The sequence below is a fragment of the Bombyx mandarina genome, chromosome 17 (genome assembly GCF_030267445.1).
Source record: "Bombyx mandarina strain Sakado chromosome 17, ASM3026744v2".
Lineage (NCBI taxonomy): Eukaryota > Metazoa > Arthropoda > Insecta > Lepidoptera > Bombycidae > Bombyx > Bombyx mandarina.
The window spans coordinates 16,007,829-16,030,486 of record NC_143223.1 but is presented as its reverse complement, the minus strand read 5'-3'; the positions used below and the strand labels follow the sequence as shown (position 1 = coordinate 16,030,486).

General features: G+C 43.3%; 2 protein-coding genes across 2 annotated transcripts; one reads left to right on the top strand and one right to left on the bottom strand.

Moving 5' to 3' along the window:
* Window positions 1–574: 574 nt before the first annotated feature.
* On the bottom strand, window positions 575–1,267 carry LOC149501174 (uncharacterized). The gene has a single exon (XM_089734470.1). It carries the CDS (start codon window positions 1,265–1,267, stop codon window positions 575–577), a length of 693 nt encoding a protein of 230 aa, XP_089590596.1.
* A 15,214-nt stretch (window positions 1,268–16,481) lies between these two features.
* Window positions 16,482–17,848, top strand: LOC114248055 (15-hydroxyprostaglandin dehydrogenase [NAD(+)]-like). Its single transcript, XM_028181173.2, has one exon. It carries the CDS (start codon window positions 16,712–16,714, stop codon window positions 17,453–17,455), a length of 744 nt encoding a protein of 247 aa, XP_028036974.2. The 5' UTR covers window positions 16,482–16,711; the 3' UTR covers window positions 17,456–17,848.
* The last annotated feature ends 4,810 nt before the right edge of the window (window positions 17,849–22,658 follow it).

The following is a 22,658-nucleotide window of genomic DNA, read 5'->3' as shown; positions in this document are numbered from 1 at the left end:
ACGAGTCCGTAATTGGATGGACAGTTTAATTCCAATCACAGATAGTATAGCAATATTTAGAAGGAGAAATTACGGAGTACAGAAGGCACAGATAAAGCAGTAGCAAGTTCAAACACAATAATACAAAATAGGTGAAAGCAATAAATCGTAACGAAGCAAAAGAGTACGTAAGTCGTAAGTCGAGGAGTGACACAGTGTTAGCGTGGCGTTGATCAAACCCATAGAGTAAGATTATATAATATAACCTAAATCAAACCCGACTGGCCGCGAGCGGCGGCCGAGTCGTGGCGCAGGCGACGACCAGTACGTACGTAGTTATACATAGTCGGGGTCTTTGCTGCATACTAGCGGTTACGCCCGACTATGCTTGTGTAAATAATATAATTTTGAGTAGTGTTGTGAATGTATGATTGTTTGGCGTATTTGTGTACTGTATGAGAGTGTGTTATAGAATACGTAATTAAATATGATATAATATTAAATATTGAGTAGATGTGCATTGTAAATTAATAAATAATATGAACTAATATCCATAAATATAGTAGAAACACCTACAACACTCCCCTCCAGAGACCTACTTAGGTCGATAATAATCGGGAAAGCGTACTTTTCTCCCCGATCGAGTCGTCTGCTGGTATGGAGGCCCTGGATCTGGTTTTGGATCCGGGTCGGAATCGGGAAGTTTTGGTATGTTGCCCCGGAGTACTGGAACATCGGACGACAGTATATAAGCTGGCTTAAGGCGGTCTATGCTTACTGTCATATCTTTGTTCAGAACGCGAACAACAAAGGTTTTGGCGCCTCTCTTGAGTACTTCGTGTGGACCCGTGTAAGCTGGCTGTAATGCGCCACGTATCACTTCTTCCTTAAGGAATACGTGAGTACAAGTTTTCAGGTCCTTGAAAACGAAGGTTCTGTGCTTGGAGTGGTGCTGGGGTGGAACAGGGCGTACCTTCTCGGCAAAAGACTTCATCCGTGCTGAGAACTCGGTTATGTCGGTGGTGTAGTAGGCAACCTCGTGGCCGAAAAATTCGCCCGGTAGACGAAGCGGCTCACCGTAAACCAACTCAGCCGACGAAGACTGAAGATCTTCTTTGAAGGCACTCCTTACGCCGAGGAGTACAAACGGCAGAGACTCGGCCCAGTTGACGTCAGCATGACAGGTGATGGCTGCCTTCAGCTGTCGGTGAAAACGCTCAACCAAACCGTTGCATTGTGGGTGGTAAGCAGTGGTCCTCCGGTTATCGAAACCGATGGACCTGGACATTTGTTGAAACAACGCCGACTGGAATTGTCCGCCTCGATCGGTAACGATCTCGGTAGGACAACCGTATCGCGCCACCCAACAGGAGATGAACGCTTTGGCTACTGTTTCAGCGGTGATGTCAGTAATAGGCACTGCTTCCGGCCATCGTGTGAAGCGATCGACGGCTGTGAGGCAATACCGATATTCGCCAGCGGGCGGTAGTGGACCGATCAGATCTAAATGAACATGTCTGAAACGCGCTGAAGGCAAAACGTGCGTACCTAAAGGTGAGGCAACGTGTCTAGTTATCTTCGCACGCTGACAAGTCAAACATGCCTTGGCCCATTCACAGCAGTTCTTACGCATCAGTGGCCAAACGAAGCGTTGTGCAACGAGTTTAGCTGTCGCATTGGGACAAAATGGCACGACTCCCAGGTATGCTCGTCTGGACTAGGCGAAGAGAAGTCTCGCCTGTAAGGTGGTCTTGGAGTTCAGCATCTGAGGCTTGTAGATTGGCCATCACTTCGAGATCGACAGGCGTCTGCAGTTCATCAACGCGCGATAGGGTATCCGCCACCACGTTATCTCTACCGGCGATGTGAACGATGTCCGAGGTGAATTGCGAGATGAAGTCGAGGTGCCTATACTGACGTGGTGAACAGTTACTTTTCCGCTGGTAGAAAGCGTAACATAGCGGCTTGTGGTCAGTGTAGAATGTGAAGTGGGTGGTTTCCAGCATGTGCCGAAAGTAGCGTATGCTCTCGTAAATCGCAAGGAGCTGACGGTCGTACGGAGAGTATTTCATCTGTGACGGGCTCAACTTGCGGGAGAAGACACCTAATGGCTGCCAACCTTCCTCTTTGAGCTGCTGAAGTACTCCACCTATTGCGGTATCGGAGGCGTCCGTAACTAGACCTAATTTGGCTTGAGGGTCAGGATGAGCCAGCAATGCTGCATCAGCAAGGCTTTTCTTGCAATCCTTGAAAGCTCTGAGTGAATCTCCTTCCATGACTGCCGGATGGGAAGCTTTAACCGAACCGGATAACAAGGCGTTCAGCGGGGCTTGAATCTGAGCGGCGTTAGGTAAAAATCGCCTGTAAAAATTAACCATCCCCAAAAATCGTCTGAGTTCTCGGACGGTTTTTGGTGGGGGGAAATTGTTGATTGCTTCAACCTTGCTATCCAGTGGTTTTGTGCCCCTTTCAGAGATTTGGTACCCGAGAAAGGTAACTTCGGGCACACCGAAAACACACTTGGCCGGGTTGATGAGAACACCGTAGTCTTTCATACGATTGAAAAGTTGGCGCAAGTGGTCCTCGTGGTCACGTGGTGTTTTGCTAAAACAAAGAAAATCGTCTAAATACGGATAACAAAAGTCAAAGCCACGCGTCATTTCATCGAAAAATCTCTGAAAGGTTTGACCGGCATTCCTAAGTCCAAAATTCATAAAAGGAAATTCAAACAAACCAAATGGCGTGGTGATCGCGGTCTTCGGGATATCCTCCTCCGCTGATTATAGGCCTTAACCAAATCAATGACTGAAAAATTTTTACAACCAGACAAACTTTGTGAAAAATCGTGTATATGACGAATCGGATACTGATCGGGTATTGTGCGTGAATTTAACTGTCTGTAATCACCACATGGTCGCCAACCGTTGTCCTTCTTGGTAGTAAGGTGAAGCGGGGATGACCATGGACTGTCAGACGGACGTGCAGTTCCGTTGGCTATCATAATGTTAAATTCTTGTTTTGCAATATTAAGTTTGTCCGGCGCGAGACGACGGGGTGAGCATGCTACGGGTGGACCTGGTGTAGTGCGTATGTAGTGTTTCGTGTTGTGTTTGACAATACCTGGAGTACCAGCTGGGCGTGTTAGCTCCGGGTATTCAGCCAAGATAGCGTGGTACTTACTGTCGCCACCTGTCATTATCTTAACACTAGTAACACGATTATTATTTACATCTAGACTGGCTACAGTGCTCATATTGGTAAGACTATCGATTAATCTTTGTTGGCTGACGTCCACTATGAGTCGATAATGAGACAAAAAATCGACGCCTATAATGGCTTTTGTGACGTCAGCAACAACAAAGCGCCATGGAAAGTTGCGGCGTAAACCTAAATTAACATTTAATTGCGTATAACCATAAGTGTACTGTGTGTACATAAGTGTACATAACTGTACCATTGGCAGCACTGAGCTGATAACTAGTTTTAGCACGGCGTTCACACAACTTATGAATAGGTTAAACACAAATGTCACTTCCAGTGTCTATGAGGAAGTCGATATTGTTGCTGCGGTCCTTGATGAAGAGGCGACCCGTAGAGTTGTGGAAGTCGTCAGTCGCCATCACTTGCCTGCTTGTCGGGTTTCCCGCCTTGTAGTCGCAGGGTCGCACGCACTTCCGCGCCTCGGCACCGTGTTTGCTGTGGTACCAGCAAATGGGGTACCTGCGGTAGTGTGACTGCGACCGGCGTGATGATGAGCGGCTGCGTTGTCGTTGACGTTCACGTTCACGTTCCCGCCCGCGCTCGTGTGGCCGCGGTTGATGATACAGCTCAGGGCACTGACTTACCGCGTCAGCTCCGCTACTTGTCGGGATAGCCTGTCGATTTGTGATGACGATGATGATGATGATGACGTCACAGCTGCCGCAACGTGGTGTACTGGGGCTGCGATCTCGTGGACACGGTCGGCGAGCTCGGCGAGTGCGTCTAATGGAAGCGTCGACTGCGACGCGACGATCGGCTGCAACGTGGTTGGTAGCCGGCTGGTCCATATAGTCCGCAGGAAGTCCTCCGGAATCTCCGGTCCGGCGAGGTGCTGTAGGTGACGCAGGAATTGTAACGGCTTACGGGTACCGAGCTGCTCGTACGTCAATAGCTGCTTCACCTTGTTACCGCGGGACGCCGACAACCTTTTTATCAGCTCCTCTTTAAGCGGCTGGTAATCGGGAGGACCGGTGAGCAAGTCTTCTACCTCGGCGGCATATTGGCGATCGAGGCTGGCCAATATATGATAAAATTTTGCCGTCTCGTTAGTCACTCGCATGATGGCAAATTGTCCTTCCACTTGCGCAAACCATATTTCGGGTTTTTCAGGCCAGAACGGTGGTATCCTGATGTGTGTTGAGGGTAGTTCTGTATTCGGGCACGCTGGCCCGACAGGCGACGCCATCTTGACGTGTCGCCGTGGTCGTGTAGTTACCTGCGAACGCGCCGTGTCCGATCCGCTGGATTCCGACATCTATTCCTCCGGGGTGCTCGTAGTCGTGGGTCACCAGTCTGGGTATGTTTAACGACAAAGGGAAGATCTTCCACCGAGCGGGTGATATTGCTCGGTAGACCGACGGTCCGAATGTTGTTGTTCGGAACTTGTATATATGCGCTTTATCTTGAAAATGTCGTAAGCGAGATTCAGGCATCTGTCAATTATCTTGCGTTGTATGATGGCTACCCGCCACAGCGTTTAGTGCGGAGCACATCTCTCCCATCACCCTCCCCCTCGGGACGCCGGACCGGCGGTCGTCGGCGCTACGACCACCAGCCCTCTCGGTCGGCAGGCTATCCGAAGCCCGCCTAGATGGCGCCGGTTAGAGTGAGCTATCCTACGGAATACCCCGCTGGACCAGAACCAGCGTGGGTCGAGGATAGCCGGTCTTCCATCACCCGGATGCTCTTGCGTAAAACGCGTGCAGAGCAGCTTGCACGTCGTCTTCTTAGGCCCCCCTCGCCGGTCCCCAGACCGACATGTGAGGGGGACCCGAAACACTTAGAGGGCCAGGACTTGGGCGAGATCCGCCTCCCTGGCCCCCGCTCGACGGCGGCGGGCTTGCGCGTCTCTCACGAGCCTCCCCGCCTCCTTCTGCGAGGTGGTGCACACGCAGAAGTCGAACATCGCCTTCCACGACTCGTCGTCGCCGAGCATCGATGCCACAACAATCGGGAACGACAAGTCGTTTCCTATTTTTGCGACGAGGACACGGCGCCACCCCTTCCATGCGGAGCCGTGTGCTCCGCAGTGTCCAAGTCGCAACCACAATGGTGGCACTCTGCCGTCGGCTCGGCTCCGATCCGGTGCAGGAGCTCACCGAAGCAATCATACTCAGTGAGCACCTGCGTGAGCCGGAAAGTGAGGCGTCCTCTGTCACGATTCACCCAATCCACAAAGACCGGGCGAATCGCCTCGACGGTCCTACGACCGGCCGAAGGATCAGCCAGCCGCCTGGACCATGACTCCAGCACGGACCGCCGAGATTGGGCCCTCCGCGCTCTGACCACACTGGGGCTGGGACGCACCACGCTCCGGGCACGAAGGTCAGCCCGCCACTGATAGTCAGCGGCGAGCGCCTCCGCTTCCAGAACCCAAGGCGACGTCCCAGCCAGTACACACGCCGCCTCAAAGGAGATGGTGCGATAACCACGGATGACCCTGACCGCCGATGGTGCGTTGCGGCCGTTGTAGCAACTTCGCCACCCCCGCGGCCAGGGACTAGCCCCACACAGGCGCCCCGTATAGGGCCATTGATCGCACCACCCCCGTATAGAGACGGCGCGTCACCTGGTCAAGCCGCCCGACGTTGGGCAGAAGCCGGCTTAACGCGCCGGCCACCCCCAACAAACGAGGGACCAGGTTCTGAAAGCGAGCACGGAAGGTCCAACGACTGTCCAGGATGAGGCCGAGGTACTTCAACTGCACCCCGACCCCTATACGGACGCCTCCAACCACGATATGGGCATCGACAGGTGGGAGGATACCAAGAAGTTAAGCTTTAAGTTAGCTTAAACTGAATAAAACAAGAATAAATCTCGAAAATAGAAATACCACCGTAATAGGAAGCGATTTTGACTACCGCCGTATTAGGAGCTTTTACCTTATTTCTACTTTCGGGTAGCAACATGGTAAGTGGTTGGTCTTCGTAAGTCAATAAAACCAGAAATGTTAACTCAGAGCGTATATTACGCAGGAGCGTTCCGTCTGATACGACGCGGCGACTCGCTCGCTTCTGAGCTCGAGATATAAATTTTTTTTTATTTTTTTTTCCTACCTAAGCTGAGAGCCTTGAGAGGCTATTTCAGCGTAACCCTAACGTTTGTAGGTGAGCTCACGGGGCTCAAACCTGATGACGTTGCTAACACGAACCCTAGCAAGAGCCGTGCTTCGCAGAATCTACCACCGGATCGGAAACGCGACCCACTGAGAAGATCCGGCGAGAAACTCAGTGGGCTGTGTCTGGGAGTTAATTTACTCGTCGAGCCCTTCGTCGCAAGCGATGGGTTCGACGAGAACGGTGACCGGTGTTTGAAGTACCTAGAAGCACCGTTAATGGATCGGGAGGATCCGATATGACGTGTTTTGGGCGACGTCGACTGCTTTCCATTCTGTCCGCAGGATCGGGAATGTAGTTACCAGCGGCCACGATGAGAGGGTTCTCGTGTCGTGCCGCTTTATCGAAGTGGCGCATCGACGCCGACTGGAGATACTTACTGATGGACTCTAAGTCCAGGTCGTCATGGAGGTCGACGTTCCTGACGAACCATGGGGCTCCGACGGCTATCCTGCAAAAACGGGATTGAATTGATTCGTGGTCGTCGTGGCCTAACGGATAAGACGTCCGGTGCATTCGTGTTGAAGCGATGCACCGGTGTTCGAATCCCGCAGGCGGGTACCAATTTTTCTAATGAAATACGTACTCAACAAATGTTCACGATTGACTTCCACGGTGAAGGAATAACATCGTGTAATAAAAATGAAACCCGCAAAATTATAATTTGCGTAATTACTGGTGGTAGGACATCTTGTGAGTCCGCACGGGTAGGTACCACCGCCCCGCCTATTTCTGCCGTGAAGCAGTAATGCGTTTCGGTTTGAAGGGTGGGGCAGCCGTTGTGACTATACTGAGACCTTAGAACTATAGCTCAAGGTGTGTGGCGCATTTACGTTGTAGATGACTATGGGCTCCAGTAACCACTTAACATCAGGTGGGCTGTGAGCTCGTCCACACAGGTAAGCAATAAAAAAAAATAAAAAAAATTTGGAAGGATTTTAAGTGAGTGCGGGCCGCGTGAGCGAACACTACACTTGCATAGGTCATGACGGGGCGTATGCAAGTTTTGTAGAGTGTCACCTTATTTCTAAGGGACATTTTACTTCGCCTACATATCATCGGGTAGAGACGTCCTAGAATGAAGGCGGCACGGTCGCGTACCGTCTTGATGTGGGGGCAGAATGTCATCCTTATGTCGAGGGTGACGCCTAAATATTTGACCTTCGGGGCCCACGGTATGGGCTGGTCGAACATCGTGATTGGGCGAATGGCGAAGGCGGAGGTGTCGACGCGCCTAGACGGGAGAGGGATGCTCAACGTGGTGTTCGGAGGGCGACCCCTTCTGAAGAGCACCGCTGTGCTTTTTGTGGGGTTAATGTCGATGCGCCACTTCCGGAACCACTATCCCATGGTGGTAGCTGCAGTCTGAAGTCGTCGATGAAGCAACGCCTTCTTCCTACATGAGTAGTAGATGGCGGTGTCATCGGCGAAGAGCGCCAGATGGGTCTGCGGAGACCGGGGTATATCATTGATATACAAACTAAATAGTAACGGGGAGAGGGCGGAGCCTTGCGAGACTCCGGCTGTGACGTGACGGGGCCGGGAACGCGTTCCCTGGACTCGATATCGGAACGAACGGTTCGACAAGTAGTCTCGTATGATGAGCACGAGTCTGTCTGGCACTCCCATGTTATACAGTTTGTATATCAAACCGTTGTGCCAGACTTTGTCGAACGCCTTCGCTATATCGAAGAAGAGGGCTCCTGGCGGGATGGGTTTTCTTCCTATTCAGCCCTAGTAAGATGTGCTCCGTGAGGCGGTGCACTTGATGGACGCACGAGGGTCTGGCGCGGAATCCAACCTGCTCGTCTATCAGAATTTTGTTCGCGGATACGAAGTCTCAGAGGCGTTTACGAAGGAGCCGTTCGTATAGTTTGCCTATCGCCGGGAGGAGACTGATGGGGCGGTAACTCGCGGTTTCATTTTTCGGTTTGCCCGGCTTGTGTATGCCGATAACGTCAGCTTCTTTCCACGCCGCGGGAAAGATGCAGTTCGTCATAGCAGCATTTAGAATGGTGGCCAACATCGTTATTAGTTGGGCTGGTAACAATTTAAGCGTGCGGTTGCGGATGCCGTCGGAGCCGTGAGCTCGAGAGACAACAACGGAGCATTTTTATAGCAAGGTATCGTGGTGGGACGATGTTGTTTACGATTCTTATCATGCACGTGTTGTTTTCGATGAATGCTTGCACGTGTTGTTTGTCATCCCATCTTTATTAGTCATGAACTAATGGTTTATAAAAACACGCGCCGACTTATATATATACCTAAGGTCATAAATTCTGTCACATGTTTAATGTAAAATAATTGAAACAAGTTTATTCATTATGTAACCATTCATATACCAAAATGAACTTAACAAAACATAGATTCTTATGACACTAAAGTTTATTCAAAATGACCTCCGTGATTTTGAATACAGGCCTTCAATCTGCGCGGCCAGTCGTCTATCGCAGCACGAACGAGGTCCATGTCAATATCGGCGGCTGCCTTAATCAAGGATGTCTTGAGTGACTCCAAATTGGGATGAGGCTTTGAGCACGCCTTTTCCTCCAAGTGTTGCCATATCTTGTAATCTAACGGATTCAAATCTGGACTGGAGGAGGGCCAGTCTTCGTGCCGGATGAAGTCGATTTCACGCGCTGCCAGCCAGTCTTGTGTGCTCTTCGCTCTATGAGCTGGCGCCGAATCTTGTTGGAATACCCAGTGCCTGTTATTGAACATGGTATGAGAAACAGTTTCCACAAGGTTCGTCAGGACTGTATTTTGATACACAACTGCATTCGTTTTTACACCTTTCTCACAAAAATGTACCTCTGTTAAGCCCCAATAAGAAGCTCCCAACCATACCATGAGCGAGGATGGAAAATGACCTCGTTGGACACGGGGAATACGGTTGCTCGCTTCTTCACTACTGTATGCGTACACCTTATCATTTTGTTTGTTGTAGCTCTCTTCTACGGTAAAAATCTTTTCATCCGAAAAAAGAATTTCCCGATATTTTTTTCCCGCGTACCGCTTCAACAAAGCGCGGCATCTCTTCAGTCTCAGGTCCATTAGACGAGCATTCAAACGATGTCCTGTTTTTCTTCGATATGCCCGAAGCCCTAAGTCTTCATTTAACACCCTTTTGACCGTGGTTCTGCTTAACCCCATCTGAAGGGCCAACAGTTTCTGCTTACGTTTGGGATTTCTTTTAATTCGCGCCTTCACAGCTTTTATCACTGCTGGAGTCTTAACAGACCGAGGGCGACCACATATTGACCTGTCATCTACACTAGAGTCTTCATTGTATCGTTTGATGGTACGATAAACGAATCTTTTGCTTATATTCAAAATTTTCAGTATGTTAAAAATTTGAATTGGCGCGTAACCGCAACGATGCAACGCAATAACTGCAACACGGTCTTCTTTAAGCGTCCACTCCATATTTAAAAATGAGTAAAATTCTAAAAGTATACATTTTTATTTTCATGAACAATTCGAAATTCGAATTCAATAAACTTTTTTGTGGCCAGCATTCTAAAAGAAAAGTTTTTACTTTGTGACAATACTTATGACCTGACTAGTTATATTCATATGCATGTAGTAAAAAGCGGTTATTTCAATATTACAAACAGACAGAATTTAATTGGCAAGCCCGCATGCATTAGTAGCTCAACGGAAATTTGTGTGGAAAAACTTTTTACAAATGATTTGACAAAAATTCTTAATAAAGCGAAATTTCTCAGGTTTGAATAATAATTTAATTACAATTCAGTCTAAATCGGATAGTTTCGGTTACAAATAAAACTCAACTACAATGTTACAATTGTTTATTACAAGATGTTAACAAAATCTCAAAAAAATATATTATTAATTGAATTAAATAATATATGAACACTAGGAGTCTAGTGATGACTAAGTACTCCCGGGGATTAGATTCGCGGCACAAGGAAGCTTTAAAAAAAAGCCTATGTGCACTGGGGACTTATCTTTGGGCCGTTCGATCCCGTGACGCGTAGGGGTCTTCGGTGAGGAAGCTTCCACTGCCTTAGTGGGGAACTCGGAAGTCTTGCCTGTTGGTTTACAATCCGTACGGTGGACCACCAGTTTCCTGGAACACGTCGAAATGACACGTATAGCACGAAAGATCCAACTACCAGGCACTAGTAGAGACCAGGACTGGCCGTCGGCGTCTTTCGCGAAGCAATTAAAAATTACACGGAATGGAATGGCGATATTTAGGTCTAGTCGAAATATAATTCAAAGAAAATCAAATATTTAAATGAATTATAACTAGTCAGGTCATAAGTATTGTCACACAGTAAAAACTTTTCTTTTAGAATGCTGGCCACAAAAAAGTTTATTGAATTCTTGAATTTCGAATTGTTCATGAAAATAAAAATGTATACTTTTAGAATTTTACTCATTTTTAATTAATATGGAGTGGACGCTTAAAGAAGACCGTGTTGCAGTTATTGCGTTGCATCGTTGCGGTTACGCGCCAATTCAAATTTTTAACATACTGAAAAATTTTAATATAACCAAAAGATTCGTTTATCGTACCGTCAAACGATACAATGAAGACTCTAGTGTAGATGACAGGTCAAGAAGTGGTCGCCCTCGGTCTGTTAGGACTCCAGCAGTGATAAAAGCTGTGAAGGCGCGAATTAAAAAAAATCCCAAACGTAAGCAGAAACTGTTGGCCCTTCAGATGGGGTTAAGCAGAACCACGGTGAAAAGGGTGTTAAATGAAGACTTAGGGCTTCGGGCATATCGAAGAAAAACAGGACATCGTTTGAATGCTCGTCTAATGGACCTGAGACTGAAGAGATGCCGCGCTTTGTTGAAGCGGTACGCGGGAAAAAAATATCGGGAAATTCTTTTTTCGGATGAAAAGATTTTTACCGTAGAAGAGAGCTACAACAAACAAAATGATAAGGTGTACGCATACAGTAGTGAAGAAGCGAGCAACCGTATTCCGCGTGTCCAACGAGGTCATTTTCCATCCTCGCTCATGGTATGGTTGGGAGTTTCTTATTGGGGCTTAACAGAGGTACATTTTTGTGAGAAAGGTGTAAAAACGAATGCAGTTGTGTATCAAAATACAGTCCTGACGAACCTTGTGGAACCTGTTTCTCATACCATGTTCAATAACAGGCACTGGGTATTCCAACAAGATTCGGCGCCAGCTCATAGAGCGAAGAGCACACAAGACTGACTGGCGGCGCGTGAAATCGACTTCATCCGGCACGAAGACTGGCCCTCCTCCAGTCCAGATTTGAATCCGTTAGATTACAAGATATGGCAACACTTGGAGGAAAAGGCGTGCTCAAAGCCTCATCCCAATTTGGAGTCACTCAAGACATCCTTGATTAAGGCAGCCGCCGATATTGACATGGACCTCGTTCGTGCTGCGATAGACGACTGGCCGCGCAGATTGAAGGCCTGTATTCAAAATCACGGAGGTCATTTTGAATAAACTTTAGTGTCATAAGAATCTATGTTTTGTTAAGTTCATTTTGGTATATGAATGGTTACATAATGAATAAACTTGTTTCAATTATTTTACATTAAACATGTGACAGAATTTATGACCTGACTAGGTATTTACCCAACCCAGAATCAAACCCCAACTGTTTATATGCCGGACGATCACCATTACACTACGCTATGAGGTACAAAAGAAAAGATTACATTTTCGACTTCTACGCAAATGCAGGTAGTTACTAATAAATATATCGACTGGTACATCGAGAAATCATAACATCACGCTAATCTATTGTAGCAAATAAATTCCAGCCATGTGTTTGAGTTACATTACTTATATAAACTAATAGAAGGAAGTATGTTTTATGAAATACATTCCAACTATTATAAAATTGGCTTTAAAACCTAAACGAAATTAAGATATGTGTCGTGGCAAACATTTTAATTACATTACTACGAGTTTATAATTCATATAGACAATCTTGTATACAATTTTTCGGTGGCAATTTTTAATAGGCTACTGACTACAAAACCAAACGTATATTATTTTAACAAAATAAATATTTTAGAATTTTCTATTAATTAGAAGGTTCTAATAAAATACACACAAGCCACCGATGTTAACGCGTGAAATAAACAGTGGGAATTAATTATCGCGGCGGTTTCTTTAGGAGGCAGGACTGATTTGGACTGAATTAATATGATAATAGAATGTTAATGAAGAAAAAACGCAGTGAAATGTATTTAAAACTTATCGGAATGATTAAATAGATAAAGTTATACTTTACTAATTTTTAGATACCCTCTGTCACATTTCATTACGTTGTTAAAACACTATTAAAGAATATATAGCCCTAGAAATTTTTTGCACTATTAAAAGGTTAAAGAAATCACTTGTTGAATAGTAATCGAATTAATCCTCCTCCTCCTCCTCGCGTCGTTTCCTCACTGCTGAGGGTCGTGACCATTATAATTCGACATGATTTTACTCCTTGTGATGTCCCGCCAGCGCCTCCGATCATTGGCCGCATGAAGGGCGTCGTGGAATGGGATCTCTAGTGTGGTGCGGATTTGGTCGAACCACCTTGTCGGACTGCGCCCGCGCGGTCTCTTTCCCTCGATCTAATCTAATCCACACACGAAAAATTAGTAAATAGCAACCAAACCTATTGGAATTAATTACGTTAAACTTATCTGAATAATCCGCTTTTAATTCTCTTTTTTTTAATTTAGTGCAGCACTGATTTTACTACTTTTCAAAATGAGATGAAATAATCACGAGCGTGGATCGCATATAATTGTCGTGTGAACTCTCTAGAGTCGAAATTACTTTTCTCCTGCGCGAATTCGTTTTTATATATTTGTATCGGAACGGCCTACTTCCTTCCTGTGGCGACAATGCGCACTGACCGAATTTCTAGATATTTCGTATGAGACGAGATAGAAATATGAAAAGAACGGCTTAACCGAAGCAAGTCACGCCTCAAACTATTGTCCATCTATCTCTATATATAAAAATGAATTGCTTATTTTTTATTTTTTATTTATACTTATTGTACACAAAAGAAAATATAATAAAAACAGATTTAAAGAATGTCTAAATACTATGTACAAAGGCGAGCTAACTCATTCATGAGTTTTCTTCCAGCAAACCATTAGCAGAGAGAAATACGATGTATAAGAGGGGAATAGTGTACAATATAAGAGCTGTTAAAGCATGATTTTTAAACTAAGCATTAAAAAATACATATAAATAAAAATACATAAAACAATAACTTAAATACGATTAAAGTGACAGGAACTGTTTCTTCATTTGACTCTTAAAATTGCTGTTCCTTAGTTTCGCTAAAACTCGAGTCGGCTGAACCGATGTGGCTGATTTTGGTCTTGAATTATCTGTGGAAGTCCAGAGAAGGTTTAAAAGGTAGATAGATGTGAAAATGCTCGGAATTAAATAAAAATAACAATTTTGTTTTTCCATTGATGTGTCCCCCGTCGGACGGGTTCCTTTTGTTTGTTTTATGTTTATTTTATACAAAAGCTTAGGTCTTTTATTTATTGATTGAGGCACTAATAAGTCTGCCGGGTCAGCCAGTATTCTATAAAACTCCTGTGGTACTGAGATAGCAATAGTCGAACCGAGCGAAATGGAATTATTAACAAGCAGTTGACTCGTTGTTCGCTATTGTATTTTTATTTCGAAAATTCTAGGCACTTACGTTGTGGGCGTTTGTTATCGGATGTTCCAGAAAGAATTTGATTTCCGGTACCAATGAATATATAAGGTATGGTCATTATGAAGCGATCACTAGTTAAAGCGCGCGGTTTCCATTCATTGTAACAACTAGTTATTTTGTTTGTTTGTTTTTTTTTTTGTTTGTTTGTTGTAATGATTTATGAATTAATTTTATATTGTTAGAACTTTGTTACGACGTAACGTTATCTAATTATAACCTAATCGCTGTCGTCATATTAACTAATACTGCCGTGTTACAGGTCCGTCCATACATTATCGCGAAAAAATGATTAAGCGACTAAGAATAAGTTACAATTTTTTTTTACTTCATTATTGAGCGTTCGATTTTTTTGTGAATGCTTTTAAACTAACACGTAATATAACTACTTCTATACTATACTACTACTCTTTGTTGTACGCATATTTGTTTTAATCTATCAAAAGATATATATGTATATACTATATGTAGTCGTCGTGGCCTAAAGGATAAGACGTCCGGTGCATTCGTATCGAGCGATGCACCGGTGTTCGAAACTCGCTGGCGGGTACCAATTTTTCTAATGAAATACGTAATCAACAAATGTTCACGATTGACTTCCACGGTGAAGGAATAACATCGTGCAGTAAAAATCAAACCCGCAAAATTATAATTTGCGTAATTACTATGATTTTTTTCCCTACCTATGCTGATAGCCTTGAGAGGCTATTTCAGCTTCACCCTAACGTGTAGTTGAGCTCACTGGGCTCAAACCGGAGTGCTGCTAACACTGACCCTAGCAAGTGCAGTGCTTCCCAGAATCTACCACCGGATCGGAAACGCGACCCACTGAGAAGATCCGGCGAGAAACTCAGTGGGCTGTGTCTATGGGTTTATTCGCTCGCCAAGCCCTTCGTCGCAAGCGACGGGTTCGACGAGGACGGTGACCGGTGCTTGTGGTGCCTAAAAGCACCGTTAATGGATCGGGAGGATCCGTAATGACGTGCTTTGGGCGACGTCGACTGTTTACCATTCGGTCTACAGGATCCGGTATGAGCTATGAATAACATTTTTAGGCTTACATATTCGCTGGCAGTTCAGTCCAGCGCGATTTAATCAAGTAAATGTGAATCTTCTATATAATATATATAAATGAATTGCTGTTCGTTAGTCTCGCTAAAACTCGAGAACGGCTGGACCGATTTGGCTAATTTTGGTCTTGAATTATTTGTAGAAGTTCCGAGAAGGTTTAAAAATTACATAAATATGAAAATGCTCGGAATTAAATAAAAATAACAATTTTGTTTTTCATTTGATGGGGGACACCATCGGACGGATTCCTTTTGTTTGTTTTAAGTTTATTTAATACAAAAGTTTAGGTCTTTTATTTAGCGATTGAGGCACTGCGAAGTCTGCCGGGTCAGCTAGTATTAATTAAAAACGTGATGTTTTATAATCAGCACTATACGTTCGAACATCGTAACATCCGTCCGTCAATTCGAAACCGAACACTCAACTAGTTTATTTTTTGTTCCAATTTCAATACCGTATCGCCGGTAATTGTTCGCAAATTTTAATTGTAAATGAAGTGTTGATATTGGTTTAATTAAAACAGTTACTTTTAATTACGCGTCATGCATATGTCGATGTGCATACAGAACATTAGTCATCCGTTTCCACGAAATTCGTAAAGTATTCTAAGGGCGATAATTACATAGTAACTGAATCAAACGTAAAACTAAACCGCACAAGGAGGATGAAGATGTAGACCTGAGAAAAAATGGATGGATTGCTTGAAAGCCGACATGTGTAAGAGGGGAATGAGAGAAGAAATAGCATTTTTTTTTTATTGCTTCGATGAGTGGACGAGCTCACAGCCCACCTAGTGTTACGTGGTTAGTGGAGCCCATAGACATCTACAACGTAAATGCGCCACATACCTTGAGATATAAGTTTAGGTCTCAGTATAGTTACAACGGCTGCCCCACCTTTCAAACCGAAACGCATTACTGCTTCACGGCAGAAATAGGCGTGTGTAAATGGTAAATGATAGAGGAGTATGGAAGGAGAAAACATGTTACGCCGACCCCAGGTGACTGGGAGAAGGGCAGGAGAATGATGATGAGGTTTAATTATGAGTACGACTCGTGAAAGTCGAAGATAATAATAAAAATCATTTTGCGGATGGCCCCTATTCCGCAATCTCTTGACGCGGTAAATCCAAAAAGGTTGAGACAACGGCCCCACAAAAAAAAGGTTTATATAGATAAATATTACAGCTCAAAACCGATTCTTATTTTTAAAACTTTGATACCGATTTACGGAGAAGTTTAAATCAGAACAGAAGCCACGAAAAAAAAGCTCAATCCAACTAATAGTGCTATACAAACGAAGTCACGATCACAACTAGTATTATAACATTTAAATACTCTAACTACGTTCGCTAGATTCAGTCGTCGCTCACGCTTCACATAAAGCTTCAGTCACCACTAAAGTCTTGTGCGCTTTTCTAGTACTTACTTCTTTTTAGTGCCAAATTCGTGTATTACAAACAAAGTGAATGAAGACTAAGTGAACACCTTGATAAACAAAAATACAGTTTTATTTGGCACGATCTAAAAACAGCTTTGTACCGTCTTGTGGTCTGAAATAAAAAACTAATATTTTATAATGGAGGTTGATCTAAAAAACAAAATAGTTGTTGTAACTGGTGGCGCTACCGGAATTGGATATAGCATTGCCGAAAATTTCTCTAAGCAATCCGCCACTGTCATTATACTGGACTTCAACGAGGATACAGGTAAACAAGCTATCGAACGTTTGGGAATCGATAAAACTGTATTCGTGAAATGCGATTTGAAAACTGATATAGACAGGGCGTTCAATGAAATCGTTGAGAAATACAAACGCATCGATGTTCTAGTCAACAACGCTGGTGTTGGAGGTACAGACTACAAAACATGCATAGATATAAACTTTACAGCATGTGTAACACTAAGTTTGAAACTGTACCATTATAATATGAGCCGTGATGAAAGGAAAGAGAGCACAATTATAAATATTTCTTCGATTATGGGCTACCGGATTTCACAATTTAGTCCAATATATCAAGCAACGAAAGCCGGCATGATTACCTTCACCAGATCGTTGGGTCACGAGGGAAATCTTCAAAAGTCTGGCGTTCGCGTTGTGGCTCTGTGCCCTGGCTTCACTAAAACTAATTTAACTAGACCCTTTTTCGAAGAGGACACTAGTTCAATTCCTGCGGATTTATTGGCATATGCAATGGCGCACACCTGGCAAGAACCAAGCGACGTCGGGTCCGCATCTCTGGAAGTATTCAAGAGAGCATCGAGCGCTTCTATTTGGTTGATCGAAGGTGGGAACCTTGAAGAGATTCTTTTTCAAAATTGAACCATGATCAACTTTATTCCAAACTAGCGACCCGTCCTTGCTTCGCTTCGGAAACTGTAATTTATTATTAATTTCTCCACTATGTAATGGATGTTATTATACATATAAACTTTCTCTTCAATCACTCTATCTATTAAAAAAAACAGCATCAAAATCCGTTGCGTAGTTTTAAAGATTTAAGCATACATAGGGACAAAGAAAGCGACTATGTTTTATACTATATAGTGATATTATTTAATGAAGTAAAGTGAACATTAAATGTAACTAAGTATTGAGGTGTTTAGTACATAGTACGTGAGGTCATGTTTCACTGATTTCCTACATATTTACAGAAATTCTGTAAAAAAAATCGTTACTTGTAACAATAATAAAGCCTGTCTATTTGGACTGTGATTTTAATATTTATTGCTCATGTGTGTCTAATGAAAAAAACAGTTTAAATTACAACACGTATAAAGTATTCACAATACAATTATTTATCAATGATAACAACAGTGTTAAATGCCCGCTTTTAAATTAAAATTAGATGATAAGACGATAAGAGTATACTTATCGAGCAGTGTTCAAATTCCACAAGCAGCTATCATTCTACCTATATATATTAATACGTGAAGCAAAAACTTTGTATCATTTTTTACGAAAATTGCGCGGATGGAGGAGTATGAAATTTTCCACACTTATAGAGAAAATAGAGAAGAAGTGCACAATGCTAATATTTTTTTTAAATAATGCATAAAAGATACATTAAATCAATAAAGAAATCATTACACACACTACTATGTATTTAACACACACACGCATGCATACTCTTTTGTTGTCAAACATTTTGAGTAGTAGTAGTTCTTTTTTTTCAACTGGAAAGGCAACGGTATCATACCATGCAGTCTAATATTTTATAAAAAAATTAAAATGAAAAATGGTAATATGAAGTGAAATGAAATGAAGTTGATTAATTTGAAACATTAATCAATTGGCATGAAATTAAGTTAAATGAGGTGAAATGATATGGGATGAGATATAATCTCAGTAAAATATGTTTTTTTTTCTTTTTTCTTTATTGCTTAGATGGGTGGACGAGCTCACAGCCCACCGTGTGTTAAGTGGTTACTGGAGCCCATAGACATCCACAACGTAAATGCCGCCACCCACCTTGAGTTCTAAGGTCTCAGTATAGTTACAACGGCTGCCTCATCCTTCAAACCGAAACGCATTACTGCTTCACGCCAGAAATAGGCAGGGTGGTGGTACCTACCCGTGCGGACTCACAAGAAGTCCTACCATTTCTCCTATTATCCTATTTACTGAGACTTTTTGGAGGATCCCGAGGAGTTACGTCCAGCGAATTAAATAAAGTCGAATTTCGACTACTGCGGGACCACTAGTTTCTAATTAAACTTCATATCCGATCCAGACGACGCGACGGGACAACGCAAGGTCACCGTAGCCCGAAACATGTCTTGTAACTTCCCCCGAATCCACTTTTGGAGCTTTTAGGCTCTTCAAGCTTTTAGCCTTCAAAAATTCGTCGATTACGACGAAAAGTTCGACGTTTATTATTTTATTTTTTATTTCTTAGTTAGGTAGACGAGCTCACAGCCCACCTGGTGTTAAGTGGTTGCTGTAGCCCATACACATCTACAACGTAAATGCACCACCCACCTTGAGATATAAGTTCTAAGGTCTCAGTATACCCCCCCCCCTTCAAACCGAAACGCATTACTCCTTCACGGCAGAAATAAGCGGGGTGGTGGTACCTACCCTTGCGGACTCACAAGTGGTCCTACCACCAGTAATTACGAAAAATTATAATTTTGTGGGTTTGATTTTTATTACACGATGTTATTCCTTCTCCGTGGAAGTCTATCGTGAACACTTGTTAAGTACGTATTTCGTTAGAAAAATTGATACCCGTCTGCGGGATTCGAACACCGGTGCATCGCTCGATACGAATGCTCCGAACGTCTTATCCTTTTGGCCACGACGGCTTCAAAACGTACAACTTAACCCACTGAGTTTTTTTTTTTTTATTGCCCTTGTAGGCAGACGTGCATACGGCCCACCTGGTGGTGAGTGGTTACCGTCGCCCATGGACTTCAGCAATGCCAGGGGCAGAGCCAAGCCGCTGCCTACCACCAGATTCAGTGGCGATTCCGATCCGGTGGTAGATTCTGCGAACTAGTGCACTGATAGGTCTAGTGTTATCAAATTCTGTCAAGCTGAGCCCGTTGCTCACCTACCCGTCCGCGCGTAGCTGGAATAGTCCTTATGACCTCCGGCCTATTAGTAATTAAAAAAAAAAAAATGCATATTAGGTGCATGTTCATGCATGACTTCCGTTATAAAGTAACCGTGTGATATAAATCAAACCTGCAAACCTCCTGGTAAGCTCTGGTGCCATCTGATTTCAAGGGTGGCACAATCCTTCTACTATGTAACAAACTTCATGTCGGTGGCGTCATTTACTTATTGATGTTTAGGGTTTCGGTCACCACTTAACACCAGGTGGTCTGTAAGCTCGTTCACCTGAAGTATGTATACTTATATATTATAGCATAGAATAGCATAGCATTTAGTATAAAACATAATAAATTTTTTCGTTGTCTCTTCATTACAGTCCGTAGCTGGCAACAAAGTATAAGCCGCTTTTTAGGTTGAAGTAAGTCCATGTTTGTATTTTTATTTTCTGACTTATTACACAATTTTTTTATTTCTAAATATATTATATTTATTTTTATATATAACTGCAGTGGGAGGTCCCCTAAATGAGTGCAGTAGAACGGCCTCGAGCAGAGAGAGATGGCGCGACATCGTGAGACGTATCAAATCTGCCCCTTCCAACACTACATGACGATCACGACCACTCTGTCAAGAGTGACACGACTGAGAAGAATATATATAACAAAAAAAAGCAAAACAATTAAGGTATCTACTGCCGGTAGTATTGAAAAACTGCAAACAGAGTTATTATTATCTTCTTAATTCGACCCGCTTATAATGCAAGCCTGTACTTACGTATTATTCAAGTCATAGACTCTAGACGTTTTGTTAATTTTGATTTAATTGAGACGTGAATGTATTGTACTGGTGGTAGGACCTCTTGGGAGTCCGCACGGGTAGGTACCACCATCCCGCCTATTTCCGCCATGAAGCAGTTGTGCGTTTCGGTCGGTGGGGTAGCCGTTGTAACTATACTGAGACCTTAGAACTTATATCTCGAGGTGGGTGGCGCATTTACGTTGTAGATGTCTATGGGCTTCAGTAACCACTTAACACCAGGCTACAACGGCTGCCCCACCCTTCAGACCGAAACGCATTACTTACTGCTTCACGGCGGAAATAGGCAGGGCGGTGGTACCTACCCGCGCGGACTCACAAGAGGTCCTACCACCAGTATCTCAATTCAATGTTCGATACAAACGTATAGGTATGGCATAGGTACGGCAAGAATATTTAGATCTAACTAATCAAATATATGCCATAAAACTTCAAATTAACCCTAAAGACAAAATCGATATGCAAGTTGTTAAGGCATTTGACGACATGTATTACGCTGTATCGGAAGCGTCTAACGCCGACCCCGGCAACGTCGCATTACATTTTTTTTTGTATTGCTTATAGGGTTGGACGGGCTCACAGCCCACCTAGTGTTAAGTGGTTACTGGAGCCCATAGACATCTACAACGTAAATGCGCCACACACAGGGCGGTGGTGCCTACCCGTGCGGACTCACAAGAGGACCTACCACTACCACCAGTTTTTGTGAAGCGTCAAGTGTTGAAAATTTACTTAATCATTTATTGAATGTAAATTTCCAAATTCTTAATTAATACACTGAGCACTGACGAAGATAAAGTGGTTTTACGTAAATTACTGCATTTACAGCTCGTTGTTTAAGTGACAATCGCTCAAATAAATAAAAAACGAATCAACACTTCTGACTCTTCGATTCGCTAGTCCGATGTTTGCATTGTTCCGAGTCCTCCGTCGACCCTCGTAGCGTCGGATCGATTTGCAGTTTGTTATTAAAGTAAGGCCAACCAGACGAGATAAAAAATGTAAACAAAGTTTCAGGAGTAAAAAACATTTGTATTTAAATAAATTATTACAAAGTTCGAATTTTAATCGCTGTCATCTGTACTAGACAAAGATGATTCGTCGGAAGAGTCCGAGTCAGCTGTTTTTATGATAAAACTATCTATTGTATTATCAATCATGTTGTCAATATTGCTATAAAAATTGTCCTCGACTTTTATAACATGATCCAAACTTTTATAACTTGTTCACAAAATGGCGGACCAAATGTTGACACCTGCGGTACTCAGTGCTTTCCTGTACCACGAAACAACGACAGCTGTTGTCGACCAACTGACGCCATAACTGCGCGTAGGAGTGATAAGGACAGAGATAATAATCCCACTTGTCCTGATGAAGCTGGAAAGGCCTTCGGGCCACCAGTAATGTTTCAATCATAAAAAAAAAAAAGATAATAATCCCTCGCTATCGCAATGTTACTCAGTAACGGTCCGCTTGTTTACGTTTATTATCTTGTCTGGTTGGCCTAAGTTTAGTATTCTCGGGATATTATGCTCCGAACAGATAAAAGTCAAACACACCAATTCAACAATATAATAATATAATATGTGTACAATGTTCTATTATAAAGTAAAAAGAGTAAACAAGTCGCTAGGCACTACAAGACACAAATTAAAACTAAAATTATAATACGTTTTACAATCAGTGTGCTTAGTGCGAGTTTTGTAACGTTCTCACTAGCGAGCCAGTTTGCTCAAATTTGTATGCAATTGGAACAGCGCCCCTAGCGGCAAACGTACTCGGTGTTATTTTGTGAGTGCGAGTTCATATTAACGTTGTGATCTCGTAACCGAGTAATTTTACCGAAATGAGTACTACGAATGACATTTGTGCGAGTGCGTGTTACAAATTAGTGGATTTTAACGTTTCGATCGAGTATTTCTTTAGTAGTTTTATTTTTCCAACTAGAGAGGCAAAAATATCATGCCATAGAGCCTAATCTTTTTTTATGAAAAATGATAATATGGAGTGAAATGGATTTGATTAATTTGAAGCATTAATCAATTGGCATGGAATGAAATGAAATGAGATCAGATAATATGGGATAAAATATAATCTCTGCAAAATGCTGATTATATACTGAGATTTTTTTCAGTGGACCTTTTCGAAG

Bases quoted from the DNA above. Each gene is read 5' to 3' on its own strand.
- LOC114248055 (XM_028181173.2), top strand. From the start codon at position 16,712: ATGGAGGTTGATCTAAAAAACAAAATAGTTGTTGTAACTGGTGGCGCT.
- LOC149501174 (XM_089734470.1), bottom strand. From the start codon at position 1,267: ATGTCCAGGTCCATCGGTTTCGATAACCGGAGGACCACTGCTTACCAC.